Here is a 13864-nt window from a genome sequence, read left to right on the forward strand (position 1 = left end):
GCCGCGGCGGCCGTTGAGCGCGCCGCCTAACGAATTCCCCCTCAGGAGCGCCGCTACCCCCCCCCCTTCCCGCCGCTCTTCACGACCGGTTGAGCCGTTAGAAACGAGGCAAAACACGTTCCTCCTCACAGCCACGCAATCCCCAATGGATTGCAGTCGCGTGCCGAGTACCTGAGGCGCGGCAGGAAACGCGTACACCGTTGGGCAGAAGTTTGTGTTTATTGCTACCGTGTTCAGTTAAAAGCTCTGGTGCTTCTATAACAATTACCAGCAAGTCATCAGTGTTTATTTCATTGACACTTAGAGCTTCCACAATAGTTTAAAAATACTTAAATTATTATTGCCCTACATAGCCAGAGGTTTGGATGCAATGAAGCTAAACACACATGTTGTTAATACCACAAAAATACATTTATCTGTTTTACTAGTTTCGTTCTTAAATTTTTTGTTACCAGTGCGAATAAAAATTCAATTGCTGTTTTTCCAATGGATTTGAAATTAGGTGCTAATTTAGCGGGTATAAGGTTTCCTACTTAAAACAGATACATAATTTAAACAAAGAAAGATGTGCGGTAACATATCTATGCATCTTTCAACAAAAATCTCTTTTAAAAATGCAGTTTAATACTATTTTCACAGAAGCAGGCAAAATAGATCCTCCCTTATCACTTGCTTAGAAGTAGGTTCCTTCTTTAAAAAGGGAAAACTCAAAAAATCTATTTAAAAGTGAGATGTAAGCCATAAATATTGTGACTATTTCTGTATGTCCTAAACGTAAAAGCACATTCATAGAAAGAGCAATGCTGGGTTGATAAAAGTCATAGAAAAAAAGGTGAAGATTTGATTTAAACAGTGAATGCATTTTGGAGACACAGGGCCAGTGCTTGCGCATGGAGTGGGCATCACTTACACAAAGGCATATGAAACACAAACTGAACTTCAAGCACCTTCTTCAAAGTCCTTCCAACTTCTCAAAGTCTTGGACAAGGGTACCTAGTGTGTTAAGTTTTCAACCCCTTTTTCCAGTGACCTTCACAGCTGCAAACCATGGATTTTCTGATAAGCTCTGCTTACAAAGATACAGTTCCTAGCATGCTATTAAATATACCCTACCTATCAGCTATCTCCCCTTCAGACGTATTACATCCTTTCTGTGTATTCATTTCATATACGTGGCTGGCAGAAACAGCACCCAGCACAGCTTCATACACCCATACAAGACACCCAAAACCTCACAAAACTGGGAAGTTTGCTGCTACGTGATACAGACAATTGAGCAGGTCACTGCTTCCGACCATTTGTAAAGTGCTCTTTAGAAACAGACAAATATCTCATGGTGTAAGATGTATCTGTATAGCCACATTGGACCTTTCAGTTATCATTTGCTTGATAGGAACCCAGGTGTTCAGGCTCAGTAAAGAAACTAAATATCTTTGTGCAGCTTGCAAGGTCGCATTAAAGTGATGTTTGCTCTTACAGAAAGCCATCCCAGACTATGAACTTCAGCTTAGTATTATTTTAGAACTGGGCTTCACTTAGTCCTGGGAAGCTATTTTGGATATTGAATTATAATTTGGAAATGGTTTTAGGCTTGGTACTAAGTCAGTACCTGAATGCTTGCTATATTCTTGGCTGAATTCATTCAGTGAGGAAGAAGGCAAATGGTATTTCCTTGCTGTCTTCCTTCAGGTGCTATACCAGGGACAGGAGCAGCTGTCCTGACCCTCTTTAGGCTGATAGCAAATCTGTTAGACTGCATGAAATCCTCATTCTATCAGCTCTGTATTTCTGTCTTCTAACAGGAACATGCCAGTCAGTGCATTTGCCATTCCTGGGGGCAAGGATGATCCCTTTGAAAGCAAGATTTGACCCTCCCCAAATGTTATCATGATAAACTTCCAGCTATTTGTGTGCTGATGTGCCTGGGTTGTCATAATTCAAGTTTTAAACTTAGTAGCATAGACTTAAAAGCACTGATTACTGTGATGTCCATGCTATAAAGCTTTCCTGGCTACCAGAATCTGGAAAAGACATTTCCCTAGAGTGAATTCTTTCATTATTGCTTAGTAAGCCACCCTCTGAAGCATCTGATCCCATCCCTGATACTGTGGTCTGTGTAATTTCTATATCTCTTAGTAGCTTCTCATGGGCAACTCCAGGCCTTTTTTTAAATCCAAGAAAGATGAAGACGGCAGGGAGGGGGAAGAAATACATTGTGCAAGGGACTTTAAACAGAGAAACAGGATAAAGTGATTATCCTTATGAGCCATTCATTTGTCCATTTGTAAAGGTAAGAGTTCTGTATACAACACATTTCATGCCTAGAATGAAATCAATGAGCAAAAGCAAAGAGTTGACCAAGTGCACCACACTGCCACTTAGGGTGTTAAACTTCCAGTTGCTTGCCCATCTTGCTGAGGGCATCGCTGACAATGTCCAGCTCATGACGGAGCTCATTCACCACACTGGCAATGCTCTTGGTGTCTTTTAGGATCTGCACGCTTTGCGTATATGGATTGTACTTCACACCAAATGGGCGCTTGATGGTTTTTGCAAACTCTCTGTTCAAGTGAAGGAAAAAAAAGGGGGGGGGAGGGGAGTTATAAACAAAAACCAAATGCATCCTCTGTGTGCAGTCAGTATAAATAATCACTTATCTAAACCACCTACTTTCTTAATGACAGTAATAATTATATAGTTTGTCATCTCTCCCACCCAGCACATGGGAGACCAAGCAAATATTAAGTTCATCTTTCCAACCCCACGCAAGGCATTTATAAAACTTCATGATAAGAATGAATGTGCCGCTGCTGGGAGATGCATGCAATTGAAACTGCTTTTATGAAATGGGGGGGGGGAGTAGTACCTCATCTTTTCCTTTGCTTCTTCAAAACTTTCAGAAACAAAGTAAACCTCCTGGAAAGCTGTAATGAGGCATTCTTGCTTGCAGGTAACCTTTGGATCAAAGGGCTTGACTTTGGCACTGCCAGACAGGGCGTGCTGGGTGACACAGTATTACCGTGTGTTGAGGAACATCACCACCGAAAGCATCCATGAAGAAGATGACATGAGGTAAAGAGTGAATTAAAAAAAGATGAAATGAGACTGCATTCAGTGTATCATCTCTTAAGAGCTGTATCTGCAACTGAACAGTGATTAAAGCTTAAAGAACTAGAGAACAGCAAAGGGCCATACTCCACCAACATGGATCCAAAAAGGGATTCCTTGGATATGAGGATATTCTGTGAACAAGAGCATTATTTTCAAAATCTGATTAAACCACTAGAGCTTCATTCTGAAAATAGAGTTACTCAGAATCTAATGTTAAGAAATACTGGTCATCTAATACTTCATCTGAAAGACAGGGAAGCTGCTCAGCATATATTCGAAAGCAGGCTGCCTACTGATTAGTGCCACAGTGAATTCATGTGAACAAAGTCATCCCTACAGTAAGTATCTAGGAGTTTTCAAAATAATTATTTTCAGAATTATAGTTCATAAGAAGTGGGGCAGAACAGCAGTAATAATCAGACAAGAACAAAGAAAAGAGGGAAATAAGCAGTAGATATTCTTACCTTGAGCTCACTAATTGAAGAGAGCAAGCCAGCACCATAAACTCTTAGCTGTCCCTCTTGCTTGCACAAACCAAACTCAACAGTGAAGAAGTAACACTGAAACAGAGAAGGGAGTAAAATAATTCAGCCTTTGACAAAGACGCTGCAGCAAACTAGATGGGGGCATTCCTATTTGTAGGTAGTGTCAAACAGTTAATGTCAGAGTCATCACTTGCCTGTCATTAACCATATATTTAAAGAGGAGGGAGTCCAGAATGGAAGGGTGAAGAATCACAGGATTGGATGTTTCTAATAAGCAAGTCTGATATTATTATTCCATGTCTGGCTAGGCCAGAAGCTGTTAATCACAGTAGGAGCATGAAGATGTCAATCTGCCTTAGTTCTGTGAAACATCTTGTCATGACAGGACAGCCTCAACTTAACAGAAACATTTGATAGATAGGGTCTCTATGAGTGAGTGAAAACATCAGCCAGCCCCAGTTTGTTCCTCCTTTGCTTAGTGGGCTAAAAAATTTTGAAGATGTTTAGTTTGCTGGATTTGAGGATTTGGGCAGGTGTATGGGGAAGAAAGGTATTGTCACAGATAGCTTAATTCTGCTCTAGCAGAAATTTTACCATTACCTACAATGGGGAAGGAAGGAAACCCCCCGCCCCAACAAAAAACAGCAAACCAGTTCCTACGTAATTGCTATCAATTACTTCTCATGTGAATTTCATTTTCTTCATAAAATATTTTTGCCAAAGCATCCAGAAGCTGTTATCCAGAAAGTAAAGTTAATTACTTGAATTGCTTTGACTGAAAAGTATCTAATGCTAGCCACATTCAGTGACATTCAAGTCATTGCAATTTCACTCATTAAGCCTTTCCATTCATTTGACACAGTAAAGAAACAAATAACTTCTAGAATCACTGATCTACATTCTCAGAAGTAAAAAGAAGAATCTTCCTGTTTGGAAGAAACAAGCCATAGAACTTCATTCTGGAGGACGTTATCTGCACTGAGGGATTGCTCCCTTACTTGATAGCCAAGTGAAGAAAAACACCAGTCATCACACAGTCCTTAAAAAGTATTTTTTTCTAGCATGGAATCTTGTTATGCGCTCTATATTGGTAGAAGTGAGAACCAGTGAAATAGGCAGGTCTAGCAGCTGATGTGGCTAATGTTGATGTGAAGCTCCAGATTAATTGAGAAAGGTGGTATCAGCCTAGAGAAGTGCTAAGCTGTAACTCAGTGGGATCATCAGGAACTGAAACACTCACTGTTGCCAGTTTTTGGACAGCCTCATCTGATGCCCCAAGTGATGTGAGACCAATTTCCTGGGAGAACTGAGCAAAACTGGGTTCAGCCAGAAGAGGGACATGGCCTAGGAGTTCATGACAGGTATCACTGGAAAGAGAGACAAAACAAGAAATTTGATGATCTTTATTCTTGGTGGAGTGAAAAAGCAACACCACTGAACAGATAAAATGCCTTGTGTGAAATTATTTAATATTCAAAAGACAGAGAAGTATAAGTCATGTTTAGCTGAAAGCAACTGAATAGGTCATACCAGCTCTACTAAAATACATAAATTCAGATTTCCAAATGAGGTTGTCTAAAATTAAGATCCGAGCTCCACATTTAAGAGGCAAATGTATGGTAAACTAACTCTGCTCTCAGTGAAGTCAGAGCTTTCCATTAGCATGCTACACTTGAAAATCCTGTGCCTATGTAGGTGGTACATGCACATGCTAAAACATCATTACATTCAGTGTGAAGGGCAGGTAGTTCAGCATCTTTAAAAATAAGGTGTCTTGATAGTGTTCTTGAATAGCTCTTTAGTAGCTTGGCTTTGGGCAGCAAGATTCAAAAATGTTTGTGTCAACTTCTACCCCAAAATTAAATGACTTACGGCTCTGGTGTATAGAGAGGGTCCGAGCTATGTCTAACATATTGAGTGCAGTGAAAAACTCTGAATGCTAAGCCTGCCAGGAAGTCTCTCGGAGACAGGTATCCAGCAACTGGGCGAATGGTGAAACCTGTGCGCTCTGAAAAGCAATGGAGAAATCGCACATTAGTTTAATGTCGAACTGTATAACATTCTCATCTTTCCAGCTACAACTGGGGTAAATGCCACAGCACTACTTGGGCTCAAGAGCACATGGGAAAAGTGGGCATGATTTGAAAAATTAAGCCTAAGCTTGAGAGTAGGCCAGCGTTTAGTGAAACTGTCTTTGCCTCTGTGTAAGTGGCTTTTCTACCCTTTTGGGCCCACAACTGACACAATACAGCTAGATACCTCTTTGGCCAGTCCTAGCAATCTTCACAGTTAGCATTGCCCCTCAAATGTCACCATTTGTATATATACAAGATGCAATACCTTAAAACAGAGATAACCAAAAGGCCTATTAAAGGACCCAAATGAATACAAGCCAAGTGACTAAGGATGTTTGTTTGTGCCTACATACAGGCAGCGTGCTTTCCAACAGACCTCAATTTCCTTTGGTTTAAGGAAATTAGTACATTACCTTTCAGGAAGCGGGACACATCTTCCAGCTGGGGGATATTGTCTTCCCGGTACCCACAGTATTTGGTGAGCAAGGGCAAGTTTTTTAGGTACTCTCTGCAAGCATGAGTAGGGTAAAGCTTGTTAAGCTCTCGATACACAGTCCCCCAAGTCTTGATCTCCTCCTCAGTAAATTCAATCTTGGGAATTGGGTCACCACTGCAGGGAGAAGAGGAAGAAAGGATATTCCTTGGTAAATGGCTTATTATGTCTCATTTACCTACTATTATTATTTAATACTTATATGGCTGTGACACCCAGTCAGGTTTAAGACCCCACTGCATTAGGCACTGTCAAATACACAGCAAGACATGATCTATGCCCTGGAGAGCTTGAAGTCTAAGGATTTACTCTATCTTCCACCTAAGGAGTGTGAAGGCTCCAGTCCTGCAAAGAGTGTCTTAGGTGTTTAAAACYGAGAATAAAGTTTAAAATACTTGCAAAACCTTTACAGCTTCAGGAGCTGAGAACATGTTCTTTTCCCTGTAGGACTTCCCAGTCTTTATACGATTACTTTTCATTGCCTTTTGGATTTCTTTAAGGAAAAGGTAACCTCCTAAATTAACAACGCAATGAATGGAAGTAGCTAAATGTACATGTTAGGTAAAAATCACACTTCTGTGCAGATGAGACAAGCATCTGTCTGACCATACTCATTCTAGTCTATCTTTCCTAATTAGTCCTTTGGATCTTGACTAAAGTGGATTATTGCAAGGGTGTGATCTGAAGCCCACTGAAAGCAATGGAAGCATTATATCATGCTTTCACTGCAGCCCAGGTAACCAGTAAGTTAACTTCCCAGGGGAAACTCCATTAATTACACCTCAGCACTAACTGGCAGTGTGCTGTCAGGTCCAATCACCTTAATGCACAGTGCAAAGGGGCTCTAGATACCCAACATTTCTAGGTCACTCCTAGGGGAGAAGTTTGGCATCTAAATTCAAGCAGGCAACAACAGCATGAAAATCATGTTCAAAATGAAATTAAAGTACTGGATTAGGCAACTAACTGTTTTAGAGCCCACCCACCCACCCCCAGCAGCATCTCTCAACACAAAGGCCCTTCGACTTTCATTTCACAGAAAACTTCTTATCTGGGCATCACACACACTGTTTTGAACCAGGAAATAGAACTCAAGTATTTAAGTTTGCCCGGAGGATTTATATCCAGCAGTCAACAGGCTATATACCAGCATCTGCCTCTCCTCCCTTTCCACCGCAAAGAGGGCCAACCTGCTCTGGTGGAGTTACACCAGTATGTGCTGCCCACCCCCTCGCTTGTCACACACGTTTCCAGAGCAGCAGGGAGCGATCACGGTGCCCAGGTCTTCGCTGCCCCTCTAACACTGAGTGCTGCTGTGGGCACTGCAACTCCCAAGCAGCTGTGATCTGATCCTCAGACTCATCAGGGCCCAGAGAGCCGTAAGATGGCTTAGACTGATCTTTTAATCTTGTCTTACGGCTGGCTGCCTTAGATTTACCCCTCCAGATTCCCGAGCCAAGCACATCTCAGCTATACCTGAGCCCAGGGAACGTGAGCTCCTGCCAGTCTACCCTGCCTATTATTTCAAAGCACAAGGAAGACTTATTCTGGAAGAAGTCAAGCTTACTGTTTGTAGTTCATAGCCAGGTCTGCAAAATACTTTCGCCTCTTGCGATAGACATTGTCTTTGAAACCCTGAGGGGAAGAAAAAAAAAAAAGTTATATGCATTTGCAACCTGTAATGAATAATTAAGAACAAGATACTTTAAATTTCTTCAATGAGAAATATAAAAGCATGCTGTGCAAGAATGAAAGGACAGGAACCTGATAGCTGCAATTTGAAATGTTTGTTAACTGAACTAAGCATGTAACCCAACTTAAAGCAAATATCAGCAGTTTTATGCATGCACCTACATATTCAGAAGACAAAGAACTTTATTATAACCACTATTTACACAAATTTTGTTACCTGCTTGATTATTCTAAATAACAAAACAAGCTGTCTACTGTCCATTTGCACTGTCTGTTTGCTCCATTTATAGTAGGGAAGAAAGAAAGAGGAGAAGTCAAGGCTGCCTCGCAGCAGCTTTCTTTTTGTATGCGACCACTCAAGGCACAGCCCTAGAGTCCTTATGGGAACAAGCCTCACATGAAGGCAAGGGAGCTGAATTCGGCGAGGACCTTGCCTGAACTAGGAAGAGAGATGAAACCCCCGAAAGAAAGCGCTCAGAACCACAGAGGCAGCGTTGTGGAGAGGGAGGAGGAAAAGTTGCATTTTTAAAGCAAGTTTCCCAAAGTACATTTTTGCTAACGGCTGGGCGTAAGGGGAAAGATACTTACTGGATGGTCAGCATCCAGATCGGACCCGTACATCAGCACTCGGTTTGCACACTTATCCAAATCTGAGATCTTCTTAGGAAACCAGGGAACATTCTCCATGTCTAGGGAACGCATAGGAACACACAAAGTTATTAATAGCGTGAAGCTTGCCGAGGGAGGAAATGCTACTTTCAAGTATGGCTATGGCGGTTACAAGCAAAATCTATAAATTAAAGGGGTCATGAACAGGACAAGGGAGTCCACTGCCTATCTGGCACCAGCCTACAGCTCACACTTCCTCCTCTGTCACTGCCACAGTTCTGCCCACAGAGCACAGCCTGCTTCAAAACGCCATGGGGAGGAAGCAGTTAATACGCTTCCTCTGTGGCCCTTACTATTATTATTACTGATGTTAGAGTAGCATCTAGAGGATCCCACCGAGACAAGACCTCCTTGTGCCCAGTGCTTGGCAAATCTCCTAGGGTACAAAGTGTGCAAAGAGATAAGGCAACAGGCAGGAGAAGGGATTTGCCTGTGGTCCTGGGCAGCACGCGAGTAGGTTTCAGTCTCCTATACTGCTTTACTGACCCTGAGAAAGAAAGAGTGCTCTGTGGTTAGGTACCCTACAAAAGCCATCAGGCTTTGCGGTCAAGAAGAAAAGGAGCCGAGTTCAGCATTGCCACCTTAAAGAGATTCATCGTTACAGTTTTATCACTGACWTTGTTTTCTTAGCCCAAGAGAGGTTTTACCTAGGTCTTGGCAGCACTGTTAATACACTGTGACAACCAAAGGATTGTTTTCTGCCCTGATGATGTTCAGTTTTCTTAAAAGGACAGAGGGAAGGTTTAGACTGAAATTCCCCTTCCATAAAGCTAGAACAAGCAATTTTCACCCAGGAGAACCAGATGTTACCTGCCCCTGCCTACCATCCTGTGCCAAGCACAGTGGCTGAGAAATACCATGGCACCGACTTGCTGCTGCCCTGAACTTTGAGCATCCCTTGAACTAGGAGAAAAGGCAAACAGGGTGTGAAACAACCTAAAGTTAAAATGTGCCTCTTCCACGCTGATGTAAGTAACCTCCTATGATGAAAAGTGGTAAATAAATCAAGAGCTGCATGAGGAAATCACAAAACTCATTTCCCTCTCTTTCTAGTTCTCAGCTTGATTTGGTATTTGCCATTATCACACCTTTCTCATCATGGTCTGCCGGCACTAGCCGAGCCATGCGTTCAGACTCTTCCCTGAATCCTTTTCTAAGGCCAGTCTGCACTGGTCTCTGCTGTGCCTGCTGCTGGCACAGTTGTATCTGTTCTGCTGTGCACAAAGGATCTCTGCCGAGAGGATGGGACGGGAGCGCAGACCAGGAAGAGGCAACTTACACCAGTCTGAAATAATAGCCTGTATTGCTACAGGAAGAGGATTGCCAGCCAGCGCAGCCCTACTCATGTCAATTAAACTACACTCACGACACAAAAGCATCTAACCTGCTAGCTACCAACGGAAAACACTATACAAATGAAGGTGTGAACACTATAAAAAGATTTCATACCAATAGAGGCGTAATATCTTTTCTCTTTGCATGATTTTGCCAAAACTGCCATTCATACTTACCATTTTCCTGCACGGTGAAGTGCTCTGTCGAGTTCATAGAGACAACACTGACGTGGGATTTCAGGASCTGGAAGATCTCATTCAGTTGTTCCCTGTTACTGTCACAGTCCACAAAGATCTCAAACTCAGAATTTCTTCTCTTGGACTTCCGTGATTCAATGTGCACCAGATTCACATGCTTCTCCTGTTTTGTAAGGAGCAGTGTTTTCAAACAGACTGACTAAATATGAGCTGTTTTGCAAACAAATATTTTGCTGCCATAGAATAGTCACCATCTTTGTGAAGTTTTTTTTTTTAATTAATTGGATCCCCTGATAGCACTTTGCTTACCAGAAAAGAAAAAAAAAAAAAGAATGGTTTGGCTTTTAGAAAGCCAGTCATTCAGTAGAATATGAAAGAGGAGCTGTGTTCTTTCAATTTTGTTTACATTCAAGAAACGCAGAAAGACACAGTAAAGAGGATTAAATTCATAGACCTTTTTCTTTCATGCCCTCCCATAGGAAGTTGATGAGCAACTGGGTGTAGGAAAAGTCACCAAGCTGCCAATCAACTCATCATGTAATTATCTCACAGCCAAGCAAGAGATTTAAAAGAAAGGAGAAGTTTATGCCTGGAAAACTACTGCTTTTATTTGAAAAATTCTTTAATCACATGCCTTGTATGAGGAAAATACAGGACCCCCTAGGTTAGGTCACGCAGGGCCAGATGACAGAGTGCAGTAGCACTGCTCGTATTCCCCATGCAATTTCTGCCCAGCAGTTGAGGGAGGGTAGCTGTGCAATTGCAGCACAAGTACCTCTGTTGCCCTCAGGCCGGCTAGGCAGGGTAACAAGGGCGGCAAGGGTGTCCAGTGCAGTTCAGCAACCCAAGCATCTGCCTGCCACCAGTGGTAGCTTTGCAGCCTGTACCAAAAAATCTGTGTCTTCTCTACAGTTAGCTGAAACAGCCAGGCTCAAGGTAGAAAAGCTGTGCCTGCCTGTGAGCCAGGGCCACCACTATTCCCCATGCACCCAGGCCCAAGAAAGGATTCGGCTCCTCCCAGGCACTTGGCAGCAACCCCATCTATTTTGTGGAAAAGCATTAACATTAATAGACCTAAAGAAGAGCTAATCTGAAAACATGGAAAAAAGAGTTTGTATTGTCAGGCAGTTGTCACAACGAGGAACGTTCTTGCAAGGGGAAAGCAGACTGACGGGGACACGCGGGGCAGAGGCACCAGGGTCACTCCTGAGCTCACCGGCATTTGGGGCAGCTGGATTCACACCACCCAGCACTTGGGCAAAAGCTCAGGTTTGAAGTACTTGGATATGTGACTCTGTTTCAGAACCATTTCCTTCATCAATAGCAACAACGAGTGCCAGTTCTCCTCCATTAAGGCCACAGGCAAAACTCTCCCTGTCCTTAATAGGTGCAGACAGATAAGATCCTTCTGAAGAATTTTAGCCAGCATCTAATGTGAGGCATAAATTTGCCTTCATAGGTAATTATGGGAGTTATGTTTAAGAATCATATCCTTAATAAATGCATACAATTAAGTCTAGCATGTTCTGAAGTTACTCTTATGATTTAAAAATATAGAGCTGCTGTAGAAATGTGATTATCACATACCTGAAAGAGTTTTAGGGCTTTTACAAGTCCTCCAACTTCATTCTTCAAGGAAAAAATTATGGCTGTTCTACCTCTTTCAGATGAATGGTCTTTGTTCTCTTTATTATCGTCAATCATCATGTAATTAGACTTATTTAACTAAACACAAGTAAAAAACATTTTTTTTGAATGAGTAATAGTGCAAAAAGTTTACATTTCAGCTTGTCTTGGTATAATACCAAGCTTTGATTGATCAGTCACAAGAGGAAAGGTGCCAGTCAAATCACTGTACACATTAACAGGCATAAAGTTAGGTGCACATAGGATCTGTGTGGGCTGGGGATGAAATACAATTTTTTTTTTTTCCCCAGTTAGACAATTTCATAAAAGTCTTTGGTAGTTCTCTAGGATGCAGAAACTGTTTTCAAAGTGTAATATATAATTGATATTTGTACTTCTACAAGGCTTTAAAAGTCAGCAGAAATAATGAGTTGAATAAATTACTTATTAGCAAATTTGATAAACTTGGTAAAGGGACTAATCCAAAATCCACTGGGCAGAGCTGGGAAAAGAATCAGGCTTTAATAGAATCCAATGAATCAGGCTTTAACAGATTTGAAATGAAAAATCATTGCCTTTCTCTTACTACTTAATTTTAAACCATTGCTTTTTACAGAGAAAGCAGACAAAACTTAACAGCTAAAGCGTAGTACTGACCAGACTCTTGCTGACCATCAACACAGTCCTACTCTGTTCAGCCACAGCAGAGATATGCTGTCGGTTCTCCCAATTCACATGCCAAATTCTTACAATAAATCCCAAATCCCGCTCTGAAAATTCAGACAGGCAACAGTGCAGGACCACGTGGTTTTATACATTACTTGTGATTATGTTCCCGGCTGCATTGAAAGCAGCAGACAGAGACCATGTTCTTAGCTAAATCTAATCGGGCCATAAATACAAGTAATACAGAAACTGTTAAGAGTCTGGAAAATGCAAAGTAAAAGAAAAAGTACTTGAGACAGAGCCTCTGCTTCTAACTCTCCTTTGTTCAAATCTTGTGAAAATAAACCAAAAAAGGTGAGGTTTCTGAAAGAGCCAGTGAGGAAGGGCAGAGACTGAGTGAGGACTCAGTGGAACTGATTTGATATAGTTAGTAGTTAAGACACAATTATCTGGGTGACAACTTATCTGGGAACGGAAAGAACAAGAGCAACAACCATAAAAGCGCAATCAAAACGCAGCAGTTCTGTTGATTGCTTTCTATAGTCTCTCCAAATTTAAAAGTTAATAATAAAGTTAAATATTTCTTTCTATCTATGAAGATATGATCTTATGGGTGACCACTACTAGATGGCACATTACAAGTGAAATTTTTCAGCCATACTAAAAAAAAAATCTTCCTGGGATTTCATTGCGAGGTACCAAACCTAAAGCTGTGATGGGAACAAAAGTTTATTTGGCTTGCAAAGACCTGGGGGATATGGAAAAACTGCTGCACTTTGTTTATTATACTCAGTGCTCCCGTTTTCACAAAGTTAGACAGGGCGGTATCCGTAACAGTGACCAAGAGACACGTGCTGATTTTCTCTAGTCTCGTCTGACCTACTGGGCGCATTCACACTGTAACAGGAAATAATCCAGCCTGGGATTTGGGGGATGTCGCACCTCTACCTACTAGGCAACAGCGCAACAGAAGTGACCTGGGGGATACCCGAGTTTTCACCTGCTTGCATCCGAACGGTACCAAGTCGCCCAGCCTCCCCGTCCCCCCAGCAGCACGGCACCCTCGGGACGGCCGCACCAGCCCCCGCCCGGGCCGCCCCGCCGGCGCCACGGACGCGCCCGGCCTCGCCCCGCTCGCCCGGCGCCCGAGGAGCCCCTTTCTCCCCCCAGAGCAAACGCCCCGGGAGCCGCCACGGAGGGGCCAGCCGTCATCACGGGCCAGCGAAGCGGCCCAGCGCAGCCGACAGCTTCCACTTCAGAAAAGCAGCTTTTCCTGCGAGACATCATTTGCTGTCACCACGCGAAACCCGGGCCGCAGCTCCGACCCTTCCCGGCTCGGCCAAAGGGGCGCCCTAATGTGCCGCCCGGGCTCAGGCTGCAGCAGACCGTGCCCCCCTCCCCGCCTTCCTCCTCCTCCTCCTCCTCACCTGGGCGCCGTCCCGCGCGCAGGGCGCCGAGTCGCCGGAGCCGCGGCGGCGGGGCCCGTCCGCCCTCGCCGGCTGCATCGCGGCCGCC

General features: G+C 43.0%; 1 protein-coding gene across 1 annotated transcript; it reads right to left on the reverse strand.

Moving 5' to 3' along the window:
- Positions 1–211: 211 nt before the first annotated feature.
- TPH1 (tryptophan hydroxylase 1) lies at positions 212–11761 on the reverse strand. The gene is made up of 10 exons (XM_026078848.1): positions 11645–11761; positions 10037–10220; positions 8445–8545; positions 7732–7799; positions 6085–6281; positions 5469–5604; positions 4837–4963; positions 3576–3671; positions 2867–3000; positions 212–2561 (listed from the first exon to the last, which is right to left on the reverse strand). The coding sequence occupies exons 1-10, from the start codon at positions 11759–11761 to the stop codon at positions 2387–2389; spliced, it is 1335 nt and encodes a 444-aa protein (XP_025934633.1). The 3' UTR covers positions 212–2386.
- Between the last annotated feature and the right edge of the window lie 2103 nt (positions 11762–13864).

The sequence above is a fragment of the Apteryx rowi genome, unplaced genomic scaffold (assembly GCF_003343035.1).
Source record: "Apteryx rowi isolate R43461 unplaced genomic scaffold, aptRow1 scaffold_49, whole genome shotgun sequence".
In the NCBI taxonomy this organism is placed as follows: domain Eukaryota; kingdom Metazoa; phylum Chordata; class Aves; order Apterygiformes; family Apterygidae; genus Apteryx; species Apteryx rowi.